Source organism: Astyanax mexicanus, chromosome 8 (assembly GCF_023375975.1).
Source record: "Astyanax mexicanus isolate ESR-SI-001 chromosome 8, AstMex3_surface, whole genome shotgun sequence".
NCBI lineage: Eukaryota > Metazoa > Chordata > Actinopteri > Characiformes > Acestrorhamphidae > Astyanax > Astyanax mexicanus.
The window spans coordinates 45,308,637-45,328,659 of NC_064415.1; the positions used below are offsets into that span (position 1 = coordinate 45,308,637).

The 20,023-nt window shown below is 37.0% G+C and overlaps 1 protein-coding gene and 1 long non-coding RNA gene across 2 annotated transcripts; one reads left to right on the forward strand and one right to left on the reverse strand.

Annotated features, from left to right (window-relative positions):
• Positions 1–5,707: 5,707 nt before the first annotated feature.
• On the reverse strand, positions 5,708–7,874 carry LOC111189890 (uncharacterized). Its single transcript, XR_002648921.2, has 2 exons — positions 7,358–7,874; positions 5,708–6,419 (listed from the first exon to the last, which is right to left on the reverse strand). It is a non-coding gene; the product is annotated as an uncharacterized LOC111189890 (long non-coding RNA).
• A 1,878-nt stretch (positions 7,875–9,752) lies between these two features.
• Positions 9,753–15,616, forward strand: sdr39u1 (short chain dehydrogenase/reductase family 39U, member 1). Its single transcript, XM_007241677.4, has 6 exons — positions 9,753–9,872; positions 11,381–11,487; positions 11,713–11,795; positions 13,014–13,135; positions 13,224–13,376; positions 14,438–15,616. The coding sequence occupies exons 1-6, from the start codon at positions 9,815–9,817 to the stop codon at positions 14,869–14,871; spliced, it is 957 nt and encodes a 318-aa protein (XP_007241739.3). The 5' UTR covers positions 9,753–9,814; the 3' UTR covers positions 14,872–15,616.
• The last annotated feature ends 4,407 nt before the right edge of the window (positions 15,617–20,023 follow it).

Consider the following 20,023-nt stretch of genomic DNA (forward strand, 5'->3'; position numbering starts at 1 on the left):
ATGTGCATTTTACACACATTTTTTGCATACTTTGTCGAACTCCTCCTAGGGAATTTGTTGAATACTCTTGATATTTGTCAGCAAAAAACTACTACCATCCGTGATGATAAATTGCGAAGGAATAGTCGATATCTTAAGCGAGGACGAAATGGCGGACAGTTGAATTGCTTGAGATGCTCCATTAAAACAGGAAGTGAATACATTCTGGTGTTGGTAGGTGTTTGAGGAGGTTAAAAAGGTTGCAAACTCATAAAACTTTACAGGCCTGCTTGATTTATGCGGCGCTTTGATCCAAAATTGAAATTTCATATATACGTATTTCATTGGCTCTATAGCGCCACCTAGGTTTCATTGCATATTTTACATTACGGAAATGCTCAAAAACTCTTGAAAATTGTCAGATTGCATAAGACCTAAAAACACTATACAAATATAGTGATAATTTTTTCATGTGTAGCTAACAGACTCTACAGCGCCCCCTAATTCGTTTGTTTAATAAATTAGCTGTGGATGTGTCAAAATTTGTCTAATCTTCTCAAATTTTGGTAGGAGTGTAGATACTGTAACTCTGCAGATATTTGCAATTGGCTTGTATTAGCTCCGCCGAACAGGAAGTCGGCCATTTTGAAATTTGTGAAATTTTTACATATTTTTAACAAACTCATTTAAACTGCTCCTAAACTGCCCAACAGGAAGTCAGCCATTTTGAAATATGTGCATTTAACACACATTTTTTGCGTACTTTTTCAAACTCCTCCTAGGGAATTTGTTGAATACTCTTGTTATTTGGTAAAAATAAACATTTAACATATCTGATGATAAATTGTAAAGGAATAGTCGATATCTCAAACCAGGACGAAATGGCGGACTGTTGAATTTTTGAGATGCCACCTCGAAACAGGAAGTTGACACCTAGGTAATGCTAGTCGTTTTGAGGAGGTTATAACAGAGAAAAGCTAAGAAAATTTGACCGTCCTGCTTATCTGAGGCTGTTGTTTGATCTAGAATTAAAATTCCGAATACATGTGTTTTCACAGCTCTATAGCGCCACCTATATTTTAAATGAATATTTTACATGTTTGGCAGGATAGAAAACTCTTAAAAAATTGCCACACTCAATAAGCCCTCTAAATTACTTTCACCGGTTTCTCGGTTTGGCCCGGTACGAATTGCACTGTTATGCGAGGGCCCTACGTCCCCCTGTGACAGGGGGACAACTCGTTTAATATGTTTTCCTATTTATTTTAGTAGATTACTATTTTCATCTATGTAAGTACCAACAAGAAAACATTTAAACAAACTCTCATTCATATTTACACAATCTCAACACAAGTGAAACAATTTTATTAATTTGTATTCAAATAATTCCCTTATTTAAAAGAAAAATATGTATTAAAACTTAGGGGAATTATTTATTAAATTAACAGAACGATTTATTAAACAAAGGTAATTATTTATTAAATTAACAGAACGATTTATTGGAATTATTTATTAAATAAAGAGAACGATTTATTAAAACTGAGGGAATTATTTATTAAAGTAAGGGAATAATTTATTAAAACTGAGGGAATTATGTATTAAAGTAACAGAATAATTTATTAAAACTGAGGGAATTATTAATTAAAGTAACAGAATAATTCATTAAAACTGAGGGAATTATTAATTAAAGTAACAGAATAATTTATTAAAACTGAGGGAATTATTTATTAAAGTAACAGAATAATTTATTAAAACTGAGGGAATCATTTATTAAAGTAACAGAATAATTTATTAAAACTGAGGGAATCATTTATTAAAATAACAGAATAATTAATTAAAACTGAGGGTATTATTAATTAAAGTAACAGAATAATTTATTAAAACTGAGGGAATTATTTATTAAAGTAACAGAATAATTTATTAAAACTGAGGGAATCATTTATTAAAGTAACAGAATAATTTATTAAAACTGAGGGAATTATTTATTAAAATAACAGAATAATTAATTAAAACTGAGGGAATTATTTATTAAAATAACAGAATACTTTATTAAAACTGAGGGTATTATTAATTAAAGTAACAGAATAATTTATTAAAACTGAGGGAATTATTTATTAAAGTAACAGAATAATTTATTAAAACTGAAGTAATTATTTACTACATCAAGGAAAGTATTGGCTCACCCCTGTCGAGCCCCCTCCGCTGTCCCGGCCGCGGAAAGCGCTCGACCACGGCAGCGGAGGGTCCCGGCCGCGGAAAGCGCTCGGCCGCGGCAGCGGAGGGGGATCGACAGCGGTGAGCCAATACTTTCCAAAATAATTCCCTTAATTTAAAAATATATTTATTTATATAATTTAAAAATCAGCGCCACCATCTTGTTTTTTTTCTGAAGCAAGCTGGAGAAGCCAGTCGCAATGCATGTTGGGATGCAGTACACCGCGAAGATAGCTCCCCATGCACACTACGAAATCGGAGCGGAGTAGTATACCATCCAGGTACCTGTAGTGCACTACAGGTCCTCAGTTTGGTCGCATACTGCATACAAGCTTTAGGCAGATTTAGTACGCGAGTAGTATGTAGTATGCCATTCCAAAAAAAGCCTGAGTCTCTCTGTAAGAGCATTGGCTGAACAGAGTTTAAATGTATTGGCTTTAAAAACTGGAAGGTGGAGCTCATTATCTTATTATTAAACGCCGCTTTTTACGGCGTCAAGAGAGACACTAAAACGCCGCTTTTTGCGCCGTCTTATTGCACTGAGACGGCGCTCTGTACAGCGCGCCAAAAGGGTCGAAAGACGCCGGGGGAAACGCGTTTTCTATGCTTTTAGCGGCGTTTTTCACGGCGTCGTGAAATCATACGGCGTATATTACGGCGTAAAGCCCACACAGAGCGGCATATTTTACGCCGTTCTTTTCGATAAAAGGCGTCTGGTTCAGAAGTTTTTTGGGCCTTTTGGCGTTCAGAGTTGACTTACCTCACCGCGTCATACTCCCGAGTTTTCAGTTCCACAGCAGCTGATCAGAGTTAGGTTACTCAACTTTGATTAGGTTAAACCCAGGTGAAGCGCGTTCACGGCTACCTACAAACAGACCTTCTCAATGGAGCGCTGAAACAGGGATAGACCATGAAAATGAATGAGGGAAAGCAGGCATCATATTTCACCCCCATTGATCAGGAAATATTAATATCTGCGTATGCAAAGTATTAAATCATAGTCTGAAATCATATTCAGGCATAAAAGCAGCAAAGCAAAGGGAGTCAGTTTGGGCAAAAATAGCTGACAGAGTCAATGCGTGAGTTAACATAAAAATTTTAAACTCAACATTGCACTTAGTCAAAAAACATGGAAAATATTTTAATTGTTGTTTAATGTAATTGTTTAGTTGTTATTATTATTTAAACATTTTTATTTGTCTTAATTTGTACACTTTTCTTCTTTTTTTTATTAATTTAGGTGTAATCCAAGTGGGATTAAACGCACATGGCAGCAAGTGAAAATTAAATATAAAAAACATAGTCCACAGTGGTATGACTTGTACACAACTACCTAATATTGTTACTTTTATCAAGCTTAGTTTGCCCTACAGTTGATTATGGTTTTGTAGCTAATAGGAAAAAGGCTGAGGTAAGAAAAACAGGAGGGGTGCCACCACCGCCACCTTTTACCCAGACAGAGGATCTGGCATTTTCACAGAACAGTGGGAGTGACTGTCCTATAACAGAATGTGACTGGTGATCAGGAATCTGATGAGGAACCATCCACTTCCAAAGCTCAGCTTGGAACAGTAAGAATGCTTATGTCTCAACAAATATCAAAACTATTCAGAACAAAAAGCTATTTATTTAGTCATAACATGGTATTTTTGTATTTTTCTTCCATGATGGCTGTTTAAGATTTATACTAGGTTCACCTAAAAAAAACACATTGAGAAGTGTGATATACAAAAGGAACACATAAAACTGCAAATAAAACAGACAAGACTGGAAATTGAGATGCTGGAATATAAATTAAAGGTGGGAGTAGTTGCTGCGAATGTATACCTGTTTTTACCAAGAATGAGGACAAGAAAATTTACTTGTTGGCATTTTTTTTTCAGGAAATAAATAAATCATAAACACAAGCAAACCCTGGTCAAATTTACTGTATTCTTGCATCATGTACAGAGCCTGGCCATTTGGCTTCATAATGTTGGTAGCATCACATATGATCTTAATGGAGGAGAAAATAAGTGTGTAATGTGTTAAATATTAGTCCTTTATTTTTTTTAAAGTAGTACATTTATGATCATTACTTGTATATTAATGCTGTGGAAGGATTTTGTGTTTACATAATCCCCTTCATTTTAGGCAGGTGCTTTAATTGGAACGTGGGTTCCATCCATGCATGCAATGACTCTTGGAAATCCTAAAATATTATTTTAATAATATAATTATTATTTATTTATTTTTTTTATAAATGTAATTTTGCAGAGCTACTTATCTTCCACTTCCCATTTGTCTGATAATTTTGTAATCTTTGTTATAAAGACAACCCTGCAATTCTGTGGAATTCCTCTTTAATGTTCATTAAAGACTTATGCCCAGGAACACCACAAAACTGGACAACAACTGTTTTAAAGTTAGGCATACTTTAAAAGGCTGATCCACGATGCGGGATATTTTAAATGTGTGGCTTTAAAATATTGTTTAGGTATAACATTGACTGCGAGGAAAAACGGTAACGTACGAGGAGAAACTGAAAGCACGTCTAATCTGGGTCTAATTACTCGTTCAGGACGGAGAACTCTGCGAATAATTTGCGTTTCAATATCAACTGGATCCGTTTGCATGAGAAAAGTGGCCGTAACCCTGAGTTCGGAGTAAGCTAACCTGCTAGCGAGCAGCCAGTCCCTCAGTTACAATTGCAGGTTCTGTTCAGATATGAAGGAGATTCTCAGAGAATTTATGTTGAAATCGTACATGGGAAAAACCCATTATTAAAAAGTGTTGTTAACGTGTCCATAACAAGTATACATGTAATGTAAACACTTGTCTTGACTCACACTTACCAAACTTCAGTGAGAAAAGACTTTGAATTTTATTTTAAAGAAATGTTTGGGTTGGCTTTTACTCTAAAGGCAACTGTTGCTGCATTTAACTTGGAATTGAAAATGCAGGAAATTATAACTTGTTTGCCAAATGAAGTAAATTTACTACAAATTAAATGTAGCTTGTTTAAGTCTAGCAGGCCCTACTAACAATGAGAAATGTTGCCATCTTTAGAGTCACTAAAAACTGGTTGAAGACTGAATGTACTAGTGCATCTCAATTTGAAGAGCCATGTAATTTGCTGATGTTGGTCCACTGTGTTTTAAGTCCGTAGTCAGTGCATTTTTCCCAGAAAATCTTACAGCACTAACTGCTTCCAACAACTTTTACAGACACGATTTTCATTTTCCAGCAGGATTTGGCATACTTCCAAAAGTATCAGTTGGTCCTAACAATATTCTAATTCTCTGACATGGCTTTTCATTACCTTGTAAGCCACAGACAATTGAACACTTAATAAATCAGGGTGTAATACATATATAGGTTTCACATTTAAATAAATTACAGTAGATTTTAAATTATATTTTAATTTGAGATGCCCTGGTATATACTGTATACATCTCCAGGTGATTTACATGGGAAACCACACCCCCACCCACACAATTCTAAAGGACAGAACACAGTAATGACACAGCACAGCTTCATAATTAAGACATTTATTAATTGAGCATGTACATGATCATTCAGTGCTTCAGTTACAAAACCAGATCAATAGTAAAACAATGTAAACAAAAGTTAAATTTTCAAAAAATGTACACTGGGATTAGCTTTAAATGACTGCAAAAGGCATTATTTCTACACAATGAAGGTGCAACATGTAGTAACTAGTCTTTCAAAGCATGTAAAATGTAACTAGGGCTGCAACGATTAGTCGACATAGACAATGTCGATTTTTTTAATTTGCCGTAAAAATTTCATTGTTGACTAATCTTTAATTTGTAAAAGTACTGCATTACACAAAGTACTGGAGGCAGAAGCACAATGGGAGATGGGTAAGTGGCTTACTTAAACAGTTTAAATTCAACTCTGTTTTTCCAAAAGTGCCCAGAGACAACAGATTACATATTTACTTACTAAATTTAGTCCATGTTCAAACAAAATCTAGACCTTTAAATGCCTTTTAACCCTTGTGTTTATCTGTCTTTTGTTTTTAGAGATTGAGGAAGTGGCAGAAATAATCGTTGACTAATCCAAAAAATAATCAGTTTAATCGACTACCAATATAATCATTAGTTGCAGCCCTAATAGTAACGATGTTCAGATGAAACATGGACAGACATCCAGCTTATCAGCACAACACACCTCAGAGAAAGGAAGTAACTCACCATCAGACCATAAATTGCAGCTGGACCCTGTAAAAGAAAAACAAGTGTTAATCCAGTTCCATCTAAAAATTGCTTCACTTTCCATCTGCAGACCTGATCAGTGCAGTAAGAGTGTAATCATTACAGTCAGGTGAAACACGGACTGCAGAAATCATCACTTCAGGATTAAACAGCAGATACACCAATTACTCAACACAGCAAAGAACAAGAGTCCTCAACCCCCACAGTAATGCTAGTGATACATGGTCATATGTAAGTAAAGTACATATGACTACAGATCACTAACCCGATCCATGTGCTGCTGGAGAACAAAAATCCTGATGCCGCAAAAAAATTAGCACTGAATTGAAACTTCAACACCTTAACAGCAGTTTTCCAGACATAAGGCTGGGCATTGGGCAAACAAACTTTTCTTTAAAGTAGTGTTGCATTGTCTCTTAGACACAGTGGCTTTAAACACCATTGGCAAGACTCAAAAGCAGAACTGTGGATTAATTCAGTACTAAAAGATCCAATTCAGCAGTTAAGTGCCTTAATCCTGGGATGATAATACAGGACAGTAAGAACCAAATCCATGGCAATAAAGCACCATCAAGCTGGATGCATGTTGAAGCCATGAGTGAAGAAGTCAAAGTAAACTCGCAGTAAATAATTATAATTCTTATCAATGTACCCACGGCCTGCAAGACCAGTAAATCTTATTTAGTAAATTTCTTAGCACAATGTTAGCAGCACTGAGCTTAAACTATCACGCGACTAGCCTCAAAACAAGTTTATTTTAACCCAGTAAGTCTCCGTTTAGCGCTTGAAACATTGCAGGGGTTGTAACAGTTCCTCTGTGTATCTTTGCTGTGTAAAGAGTTTAGCATGAACGCAGAACTGCGACACATCTGGAAGCAGTTAGCTGTGTTTGGATGGAGGCACCTGCTGCTATTACAGTTCAGTTTCCACATTTAAGCTCTTACCATCTCGCGTGCTCCTGAAGCCTGATCTGACCCGGCAGCTCCTTTGCGAACACGGGGATTCAGCACAGCTCCCCTGCAGCGCTGATATTTATGGCTAGTACGGCTTTAAAATGATCTGCGTGCGAGTTTAAGCGAGCTCAGATAGCCAATATTTTCATACAAACAACTAACTCTTCAGTGTCCCTCCAGTCCGCATTACACAGCCCATTAGCTTCACCTCGTGTTTGCTAGCCTCCCCTTTTCTAATACAGCGCGTGAATACTGTATTAAAGACTACAGCACCCCAGGGTCGCTGTAAACCCAAACAACAAAACCTAATAATAACTAAAGGCTAGAAGAAATAACAATGAAAAAATATATAAATAAAAATAAAAACGCGCTAATCTGGGCCCAAGTGCAGCTAGCTGGCTGTCCAGCTGGCCTCCGTTCCCGCGAGGTAAAGAAAGAAAGAAGCGCCCCATGTGCTCGTGCTTTATCTTATCAACCACGTGCTCCTCTTGCTCATCGCCCCATCCACCTTTACTCCTCCTCCTAATCACGATTAACTGCAAGGGTAGAATCACATTTCTTACACAGCTTATTTATTTTATTAAAAATATGAGTAAATATGCAGTAATGTGATTTTCTACCTGCATAACAATAATATTAATAATAATAATAATAATAATAATAATAATAGGTGACTGTCATCAGTACAGTCTTTATGTTACAGCAAGATAATTCATGAGGTTTCAGACCTATTCAGATAAGTTAAGGAAAAAATATCAATCTTCATATTAGTATTTTAATATATTTATATACACATCATACACAAATATGTTTTTTCTAATTAAATTTTGAAACTTTATTAAATTGTATTAAGATCCAACATCCCAATCAAACTACTACTTCTAATGATTTTTGTTTTAAATGTTCACATTTAATAAGAAAAAAATGCCCTTACCAATATGGCTACCCATCCACGCTTTTCAGACTTCATGCATTCCTACTGATTCATGTTAACTGAAAATAATAAATATAAAAACTACACTTCCCATGAATACCTGCTCTCCAGCTTATCTGCACTGCTAAAAAAGTACAAAATACATAAAACATTACATCTTTTTTTCCTGATAAACTTAACCAGTCGCACTTTCACTGATCACTGATTTTTGCTTGATTTATGTATTTTTTCACTCATTTTAAGACTTGATATTATATTTAAAAACACTTACTAAGAACAATGAGCTTACCCTATTGGCAGTTTTTCCTCCTTAATATTATCTGTTATATTCATTAAAATTTAAATATATTTTGTCTAGTTTTTGCCAATAGATTTTTTTGTGCAGTGTGGTATTATTGTTTACCTACTCAGCACTGATAATTGGTAATAATGCAGCTCTCTTGATTTAAGTAGAATAATGTTAAAATTAATATCTAATGAAAAAGAGGAGCGCCGTTTGTTGGTTCTGTTTTAGTTCACTGATATGCTAAAGATCGCCAAGTAATCCCGTGTTGCTCTTGTGGATTTGTAGTTTTTAAAAACGAACTACAACTCAAGGTTTTACGTTAAAAAAAAAATAAAAACTATCGCATATTCTATTGTGTTATTAGACCCCACAAACTAGTTAATAGTAAAATAAGATAAAAATTACAGTATAATTAAAGCAATGTGAAATGAGCAACAGTTGCTGAAAAGTCATGTGACTTTCCCGTCAAAATAAAAGTGATTTTACCGAGAAGAAGGTTAGGTAAGACAGGTAAGAAGTGGAATTTCCCTCTGCCACACAGGTTTTTTTTTTTAAATAATGTCGATTGGCTTGCTAATTTATAAGAAAACTCCATATTGTACTGTATTAATACACAGAATAAAACATGTTAGCAAATGAAAGTATCTATGCCCATTCTGTTTAATAAAACACTGTTAAAAATAAAACAATAATAATAATAATAATAATAATAATAATAATAATAATAATAATAATTATTATTATTATTATTATTATTATAGGCGTGTGCTCGTCCGCATCCTCCGAGGGTCACGGGCGTCACCGGTGATGGGGACGCACAAAGGGACAATTGGATATCCGAAAATGGTGAAAAATCAGAAATAAAAAAAAGAAATATATTTTTCTTTAAAATATTCAATTGTTTTTAAAGAGTTGTGTGTCCTGAATCAGAATATAATAATAAAGTCCCAGCGCAAAACTGTATTACCCAGCAACACTAGTTTTAGTACAATTTCTTACTTTTTATTTTATTATCTACGTTATTTAAACGTGTTTAGAAGTTTTGAAAAGCTTTTAATTAGTTTTAAACTGTAAATATTATTAAACTAGTTCATACTTTTTCATTTACAGCCTCAAAACTGATTTTTATTACATTTTAGGGGGACTTTTATTTTGACAGGAAATCGCTTTGGACTCCTGCTAAGTGTTGCTAGAATCACAATGCTGGAAATATGTTCTTGAGTGATTCATGTTAGACACACGTAAAGGGAATTTACCGGTTAACGACAGAATGAGAGTTCTGATCGGTGAGTTAATCGATTAAACGTTGTCGAAGGGACTCAGAGCGGGTGGGCGTAGCTGTGATGTTCTTTAAATAAATAGCTAAAGGCTAATTTCTAATTGTCATTTCTAATGACAGTCATGGTCATGCATGGAGCTGTAAACAGTACTTTAAAGACACTGTGAATTGTTTATGGTAACACATGAATTAAATGCTGTACAATGCACATACGTGTTTAGTTTAATTCAGCCTTAAAGGTCAAATTTAGCTTTCCCTTTTTAGAACTGGAGGTGAGCTGTTTTGTAAACCCAGAGACGCACATGCGCACTGGATCAGAAAATGTGCCTATTTTTTTGCACAGTGAAAGAATGTTTTTTAGGAAACGCAAAAACATATGACAGTTGTCGTGGCTATTTTAAAATGAAAAATGGTTTAAGAGGATAGTTTATCATAAAGTCGAGCAGTAGAAGCAACCAGAAACAATCCTAATTCAACGTTTTTTTCCAAATTATTGGAAAGACAGATAACAGTTAACATTTTAACAGCCACAATCTGTACAGCATTTTTACTTTATGGACTATTTTGCTGACTGAAATACAGAATAAATTGCAGACAAAATAACTCTATAATAAGACTAAACAACTATAAAATGTGTATCCTTTATTAATATTAAGTAAACTTTAAATAATAGTACTTTTCCCATCATTATTAATTAAAATTAAAGTCACATTTTATCTTGCTGTAGGCATAGTAAATAATCTTAAGTCACACTCCTGACATAGATACTTATCAAGTCAAGTCAAGTAGTTTTATTGTCAATGCTGCATATGTACAGGACATACAGAGGATTGAAATTACGTTACTCTTCTTCCCAAAGGTAACAACAAATACAGAAAAAAGATTATAAATATAAAAGAATGGGAGACACTATATGTACAGTAGAAGAAGGACACAGATAGACACGTGAGGCAAAGTACACAAGACAGTAGTGCAATAATGATGGGGTGGGGGTGGTTAAAGAGAGAAAGACAGTATAAACAAAACCTGTACAACAGTATAGTGCAAATATTGTTGTATAATCCCTTAAGGCTGGTAAAGTGAATGAGAGCATATAGTTCTTCAAAGTTCAGGGGGAATTAAAGTGGGTATGACAGTGCAAGTATAAGCAGTAGTGCAGGTGATCTGATCAGCTGAGGGTGTAGGAGATTTTGCCACAGGTGGGCCATACAGCATTGTGAGGAGATGATTTGGGCAAAAAAATGCTAGAAAGTTAATGATATGAACATCTTTTTTTTTTTTTTTTAATTCAGAAATTTCCCAACAGCGGCATTTAGCCTTTAACATTAAGTATTTATTTATAGAATTAGTATATAAAACTAAAATAATAGAATATAGTACATGATGCAGTATAATGTATACTATGATCTGTATATATATAAGAGATGTTTTCTGTAACATTTTTCTGATAGAAATATATTTATTGTGCCATACTGTTACATAAGAGTCTTACCTCTAGCTGTCTTATCTCCCCAGGAGGAGGATCAGGGTTTGTGGGGCGGGAACTCACCCGTTTGCTGAAGAGCAAAGGTCATGAAGTCACCATCATCTCCAGACAGCCTGGTCCTGGCAGAATCACTTGGGTATGGTCTTATTGAGGGCATCTATTTGGGCATTACCCAAATAATGTGTTGTGGTCTCCTATACTGCAATCAGACATTCTGCAGTCATGTTTAGCCTTCAATCACCCAAGTGTCTGTTTATCTTAGTAACCACTAGACCAAGTGTGTTTCAAGATGTCTTGCCCAAAGAAAATGCATTTATATTTATACTATAATGACTTTTTTTCTGTGGCGTCTCCTCTGAAGGCTGATGTTGAATCCAGTGGTCTCCCACCGTGTGAGGGGGCTGTAAACCTGGCTGGGGAAAACATCATGAACCCATTGAGATGGTCAGTCAGCATACAATGACATCACCGTTTTTTTTTTATTTTACTGTTCTTAGTTTTAGGTTTTTGTACTATTGGCATATATTTAAACTAGAGGATAGAAACAAGACTAACATAAATTGAATTGATTAGACTATACTTAATTCACACCCACCTCCAGTCACACTGCAATAATTTTATTTTTGGTAGTTATTTTCTGTATTTTCTTTTATGTTTCTTTAATCCTTCTGTTATGACCAACTGTATGGAACAGCAATAATGCTCCCTGGTCAAATAGTAATAATAACAATAATACATTTTATTTGTAATGCACTTTACATTTCGAAGGAATCTCAAAGTGCTACAGCGTAAAGGCAATAAAATCAGAAGCAAACATTTAGGAACAAGTGGATAAAAACAACAAAATTACACAGATCAATAGAGATATAAATGAATATGTCCTAGTAGGATAAGAAAATAAGAAAGTCTTTAGTTGTATATTAAAAGACTCCACGCACTGTGACGCCCTCAGGGAGTCTGGGAGGGCTTTCCACAGACGTGGGACAACAGCTTGAAACCATAACTGAGCTGTGTTTAACCATGTTTAATATATAATTAACTCAAGTACTATAACTATAATGCATATTTGGAAGAGCATGGTTTACCTGTGATTATTTACAAACACACAATTAGGCCTCAGTTATGGTTTAAAATTTTATTATTTGAGGCCTGTTTTCACTACTGGGTCACTGACCAAAACAACATGTGTGTAACATGAACATATATCAATGTACATAATATTAATACAGTAAAGAACTAGTTAATTAAAGCCGGTGGAAAAGGATTCAATGATTTGAAATATTTTTTCTCTATTTTTAAACTTTGAAACGTGTCAATTTGGTCCCACAACATTACAGAAGGATTGAATTATATTTAGTTTCTAATTAAATGCAGTTGTCAATTGTAAAATGTAAATATATTAAATAATTTATATTTTAAGTTTAGAATAACTTTCCATATAATTCCAATCATTTTTATATAGACTTTTATTGTTCTTAAAATACATTTATTTGTATTATTTATTTATATAACTTGTTTATTTGTTTTAAGCTCTTTTTTTATTATTGTATTTTATCACTTTCTATTTAATCGCTTACTGGCTACATTAGAAATGCCTGGAAAGCCTCGCTGTAAACTAAACTGCAGTGCAGTATTCCTGATCTGGCACCTTTGATCCCACAGGTGGAATGACAGCTATAAGAGGGATTTGTTCTCCAGCAGAGTGGACACTACAAGAACTTTGGCTCAGGCAATTAGCACTTCCTCATTGCCTCCACATTCATGGGTACTGATCACAGGAGTAGGTGAGTGTGTTATCTGTCTGAATTAGCAGGACTTTATATTTATTTATATGTTTCCAGTTTCTGACAGTGATCATCTTTTCGTTTACAGCCTGTTACAAACCCAGTCTCCAGAACCAGTATACAGAAGAAAGTGAGTGGACATCTTTTGACCTGCTGTCCCGACTCGTAGAGGAGTGGGAAGAGGCTGGACGTCTCCCTCAGAGTGTTGCTCAGAAAACCAGACAAGTGGTCATCAGACCAGGTGATCTACAGCAAACCTGTTAAAGCTTTGTAAAGCTTTCCAATGTGTTCTTCACTCCAAATCCCACAGTTCCCTGTCACAGGGGTTGTAAAAATGTAGGTTAAAACTAAATTATATCAAAATAATGTGCCTTTTATGTTTTATATGGAGTGTTTGATGATGTACACACATCATTTAAGACATGGTTGCAAAATTTGTCACACCCAGAAGGAAGGTTACCAGGAACAATCATTTAGAGGTTTTTAATGATGCCCTTTTATAATCTATTCCACACAGCTGGAATATTCAAGAAATTCCTGTTAAGATTTTGCAGTACAGGTGGAATAGTGATGATACGTCCAATAGCCTCCCACATATTTGCAGTCGGGGATAGTTCTCGCAGTGTGGATGGTCAAGGCATAGTATCTGCGTGTTCAAGGCAGGCTCTTGAGATGGCAGCAGTATATGGACTAGCATTGGCACAAAAGTACACAAAAGTGTGCGTTTAGAAATGATGAGGCCTCTGGTTGCTGGACCTCATTAATGTAACATTGGGTTAACAAAGGGCCTGTAACAAAGAGCAAAAGGTGATCTGGTATTGTACAAAGTTGCTCCCTACACTGTAACACTAGACTTCCTGGACATGTGATGGGTGACAACAAACCCTTTATCTTGGTGCTGATTATGGTGCCTCCACACACGCATTTGTTGATGATATCCACCACAACACAAATGGGACTCATGCCTGAGGATGACCCACTGCCATTCACTCGATGACAGTTCGACACAACTACCGAGTTATATTCCTGCCTGGCTGCAACAATTTTTTTTTACAATGAGTGTAAAATAGTATAAATCTGTTAAAATCCTTTCTTTGGTACTATTGTTGGGTCACACAACACCCTGCATAGATGTCTCTCTGCCAAACCTGTTTTAGACCCAATATCATACCAAAATATGAATCAGGCAGTGTTTTCATAACCATTTGGTGCAATCTTAACTTTCTGTGAGGGATCTTCAGGTGCCTAGAGGTTTACAAATCTAGTTCAATGCACTGTTCTCTGTGTATGTTATTTTTTCAGGTGCTGTATTGGGCCGGGATGGCGGAGCTATGAAGCAGATGCTGACCCCTTTCTGGCTGGGTCTTGGTGGTCCTCTGGGCTCTGGTCGTCAACCTTTTCCTTGGATCCATGTTTCAGACCTGGCTGGACTAATCCTCCACGCTTTGGAGCCCTCAACAAACACCACACCCCCCTCCACACAACCAGAGGTGTTTAATGGGGTAGCCCCAGCACTCAACACCAACTACGAGTTCACAAAGGAGCTGGGCCGGATCCTGTGGAGGCCCACCCTGTTCCCTGTCCCAGGGTTCCTCATGGATGCCCTACTAGGCTCTGAAAGGGCAGTCATTCTCACACAGGGTCAGAAGGTCATTCCCAAGAGGACTCTGGAGTCTGGATTTCAGTTTCAGTACCCAGACTTAGTCTCAGCCTTGCGGAAGATCGTCAAAGGCTAGAAAATCAAACGTACCTGGATTATTAGGTACTATGTTATGAAGATCATCATTGCAGAGACTGCAGACGATATATCAGAAGACAATCGGTTTATATAAGCAAGCAAAATTTTAATTTATAATCACCAGAAATTAAATTTATTACATTAGTAAATACATAGCGCACACATGGTCTGATGTACGGTACTGTGCAAAAGTCAGAGCACCCTTTATTTCTTTCATTTCCAGTCAAAAGATTTCTAAAGTGATTATATATAAGAAAAACTCATTTTCTGAAAATAGAAAACAAACCAGAACAGAAAACAGGGAGTGATTGTGCACATTGTGCACTTAATTCCCAGGTGGTTGCTGTGGGTTTGCTAGAGGGTTAATATGCTATTTTAAGTGACAGTTTTCCCTGTAGTTGCTATGAAGTTGTTGGAATGCTTGCTACACTATATGTCCAAATATTTGTAGACACCCCTTTCAGTAAATGTATTCAGCTACTTTAACTTGCATAAATTATTGACACATATTGACACATTTATGTAATTGGACTATTCAAATGCTCTCTCATATTTATGACATACATTTCTTTTATCTAAATTTGCTGCAATTTATCAAATATAACTGGACTATTTACGATTATATACGATTATGTTCTATATAATAAAATGTAAAGGTTTGTAAACTAAGAACTAATAATATTCATGATAAACTTGTATCACAAAATGTATCACAAAACAAAAAAATATTGTCATATTGCCCATCTCTAGTGCCAATAAAATACAACTCTCTCAAGCAGTTAAAACATGACATGCCTAATGCCATGCATGAGATAGCGGGGTATTAAGCCCCACTGAGCTGTAGAGCAGTTGCAATGATATCCCAGGTAGCCAATATGGGGGTATATACAGGGGTTGGACAATGAAACTGAAACACCTGTCATTTTAGTGTGGGAGGTTTCATGGCTAAATTGGAGCAGCTGGGTGGCCAATCTTCATTAATTGCGCATTATTGCACCAGTAAGAGCAGAGTGTGAAGGTTCAATTAGCAGGGTAAGAGCACAGTTTTGCTCAAAATATTGCAATGCACACAACATTATGGGTGACACACCAGAGTTAAAAAGAGGACAAGTGGTTGGTGCGCGCCTTGCTGGCGCATCTGTGACCAAGACAGCAAGTCTTTGTGATGTATCAAGAGCCACGGTATCCAGGGTAATGTCAGCATACCACCAAGAAGGACCAGCCACATCCAACAGGATTAACTGTGGACACAAGAGGAAGCTGTCTGAAAGGGATGTTCGGGTGCTAACCCGGATTGTATCCAAAAAAAATAAAACCACGGCTCCCCAAATCACGGCAGAATTCAATGTGCACCTCAACTCTCCTGTTTCCACCAGAACTGTCCTCAGGACAAAAAACTACTGTGGTCTAAAACCAGGTGTTTCAGTTTCATTGTCTAACCCCTGTAAATATATATATATATATATATATATATATCAGTGGTGATTGCTCTAAGACTGCAAGGGAAGCTCAGCTTCCCCTAAAATGTAAAAAAAATAAGTGATTAAATATATACTGTTGTGTGTACATGTCACTGATTAAATATGCGCTACATCGCGCTGAATTAGTTCAGAATCAGCTTCTTATCACTGGTAACGCCACGGCTTTCCTCTCACTCATTCCCGCAGCTTCACAGCGCTGCTTTAAACAGTGCACAGACTTCAATAGCGGAGCAAAGCGCGCGGCGAAACGAGACGAGTCATTGGATAAATGCTGGGCTTTGTCCCGCCCATCGAACGCTCAGCGTCTCTGGGGGTCTATGGAGCAGTGGGCTGGCCTCGGCCGGCCCGGACGCTCAGCTTCTGCATGATGATTGGATGATCTGTCTGAGGCGGAGTCCCTTTTTGATTGACAGCGAAATAAGCGAATCAGCGATCTTTTAGTGTAAAAATCCGTGATGGGTAATATCAGACAGTTTTAATGTTGTGGACCGGATTTTGGTGAAGCCATTTGATAGTCTTCCTTACGAAGAAAAACTTAAGAGTTAAACAGGAGGGCAGATCAACTGCTCAGATTAATTTGGTGTAAAAGTGGGAAAAGTAACAGGTATTTTCAGCTTTTCTGGTATGATAAAGTGAGCTGGCTGACTGGAAGTGCTGTAACAAATAAAATGTACTGATGGCCATTCCTCTTGATGAATCTCAGGACATAAATTAACAGGGACCAGTAGTAAGTATTGTGTTGTCATTAAAAATATTAAAGGGATTATTCAAGGGAATTAAAACTGTTCAAAAAGGAAATACATTTACCTGCATTTTTTTCCATTACCAACTTTAAAGATTTTGCAAAAAGTTTTTTTTAATGATCATTTTATGTTTATTCATGTCATAGCGTCTTTTTTATGGATTTGTTCAATGTAAAGAATGGGTACCTTTTTCTTGTGTAGTGAAAACTTGAAAATAATGCCTTTTGTTTACAAAAAAAAAACATCTCAGGGAGAGTAGAATTTACGTATAAATAAAACGACATATGTTAAGATGTAGGGCGAAATTGAGCTTCCCCTCCTTGAAAGACCAGCATCCACCACTGATATATATATATATATATATATATATATATATATATATATATATATATATATATATATATATATATATGCTTGGTAATATGCTGACTTTCACACAGTGCAGTCCTTCCAAATTCACATTATCAAGAACATTTTCATTTGGCTGTTCCTCCTATTACACCTCTACCAGATGTTCAGTTATGTATGCTTGGTAAAGGTGCAATGGGAATTGAGAGAAAGCCAAAATATGGTTGTTGGGGATCCTCAAGCTCTGAACTGACCAAATGACTCCAATATAACCTGCTTCCAAATCCATTTCTTCTAGACCATCTCAAAACAGGGATCGAGCATACTATGAACCATCTGAGGTTCCCCAAGGACAGGGCTAAGAAACTCTGGACAGGACTTCCACTGTTTTTCCACAGTACACTGTTGTTTGTGCGCAATGTGCTCTCTTCATTAATCCCTATTCTGTTTTTCGGCAGTGGTCTGCATAGACCCCCATCACGAGTTCCTCCCAGCTGCTTTTTTCCGCTCAGTGGGCTCTGTAAAAATAACCGGTGACCTAGTTCCAGCGCTGACCTCTTCTCGTCATATTCCGTCATGGAACCGGGTTGAGTGATTGCTGTGAGCGCGTCATTCACATGGCGCTGTACTGGTTAGATTAGCTGGTTATAACAGATGGATGAAACTGTGCTGGTTAGATTAGTAGATTCTGGGGTTCGATAACCAATGGATGGCACTGTACTGGTTAGTTTAGTAGATTCTGGGGTTTGATAACAGATGGATGGTGCTGTGCTGGTTAGATTAGTAGATTCTGGGGTTTGATAACCGATGGATGGCACTGTACTGGTTAGATTAGTAGGTTCTGGGGTTTGATAACAGGTGGATGGCGCTGTACTGGTTAGTTTAGTAGATTCTGGGGTTTGATAACAGATGGATGGTGCTGTGCTGGTTAGATTAGTAGTTTCTGGGGTTTGATAACAGATGGATGGCGCTGTGCTGGTTAGATTAAGAGTTTCTGGGGTTTGATAACAGATGGATGGAGCTGTGCTGGTTAGATTAGTAGTTTCTGGGGTTTGATAACAGATGGATGGTGCTGTACTGGTTAGATTAGTAGGTTCTGGGGTTTGATAACAGATGGATGGCGCTGTACTGGTTAGATTAGTAGGTTCTGGGGTTTGATAACAGATGGATGGCGCTGTACTGGTTAGATTAGTAGATTCTGGGGTTTGATAACAGATGGATGGTGCTGTGCTGGTTAGATTAGTAGGCTCTGGGGTTTGATAACAGATGGATGGAACTGTGCTGATTAGATTAGTAGGTTCTGGGGTTTGATAACCGATGGATGGCACTGTACTGGTTAGATTAGCTAGTTATGGGGTTTGATAACAGATGGATGAAACTGTGCTGGTTAGATTAGTAGATTCTGGGGTTCGATAACCGATGGATGGCACTGTGCTGGTTAGATTAGCTGGTTATGGGGTTTGATAACAGATGGATGAAACTGTGCTGGTTAGATTAGTAGATTCTGGGGTTCGATAACCGATGGATGGCACTGTACTGGTTAGATTAGTAGGTTCTGGGGTTTGATAACAGATGGATGGTGCTGTGCTGGTTAGATTAGTAGATTCTGGGGTTTGATAACCGATGGATGGCACTGTACTGGTTAGATTAGTAGGTTCTGGGGTTTGATAACAGATGGATGGCGCTGTACTGGTTAGATTAGTAGATTCTGGGGTTTGATAACAGATGGATGGTGCTGTGCTGGTTAGATTAGTAGATTCTGGGGTTTGATAACAGATGGATGGCGCTGTACTGGTTAGATCAGTAGGTTCTGGGGTTTGATAACAGATGGATGGCGCTGTGCTGGTTAGATTAGTAGGTTCTGGGGTTTGATAACAGATGGATGGCGCTGTGCTGGTTAGATCAGTAGGTTCTGGGGTTTGATAACAGATGGATGGCGCTGTACTGGTTAGATTAGTAGATTCTGGGGTTTGATAACAGATGGATGGTGCTGTGCTGGTTAGATTAGTAGATTCTGGGGTTTGATAACAGATGGATGGTGCTGTACTGGTTAGATTAGTAGGTTCTGGGGTTTGATAACAGATGGATGGCGCTGTACTGGTTAGATCAGTAGGTTCTGGGGTTTGATAACAGATGGATGGCGCTGTGCTGGTTAGATTAGTAGGTTCTGGGGTTTGATAACAGATGGATGGCGCTGTACTGGTTAGATTAGTAGATTCTGGGGTTTGATAACAGATGGATGGCGCTGTACTGGTTAGATCAGTAGGTTCTGGGGTTTGATAACAGATGGATGGCGCTGTGCTGGTTAGATTAGTAGGTTCTGGGGTTTGATAACAGATGGATGGCGCTGTACTGGTTAGATTAGTAGATTCTGGGGTTTGATAACAGATGGATGGCGCTGTGCTGGTTAGATAAGTAGGTTCTGGGGTTTGATAACAGATGGATGGCACTGTGTTGGTTAGATTAGTAGGTTCTGGGGTTTGATAACAGATTAATGCTAGATAACCGTGAAACTCAGCATTATGATTGAAATTTTTTAGGTTGGATACTACCTGTTTTTTGAGATGAAATAAAGGCT

Bases quoted from the DNA above. Each gene is read 5' to 3' on its own strand.
- sdr39u1 (XM_007241677.4), top strand. From the start codon at position 9,815: ATGTTAGACACACGTAAAGGGAATTTACCGGTTAACGACAGAATGAGA. The intron at 11,488-11,712 runs GTATGGTCTTAT...TCTCCTCTGAAG, and splicing joins GTCCTGGCAGAATCACTTGG to GCTGATGTTGAATCCAGTGG. The intron at 13,377-14,437 runs GTGATCTACAGC...TTATTTTTTCAG, and splicing joins ACAAGTGGTCATCAGACCAG to GTGCTGTATTGGGCCGGGAT.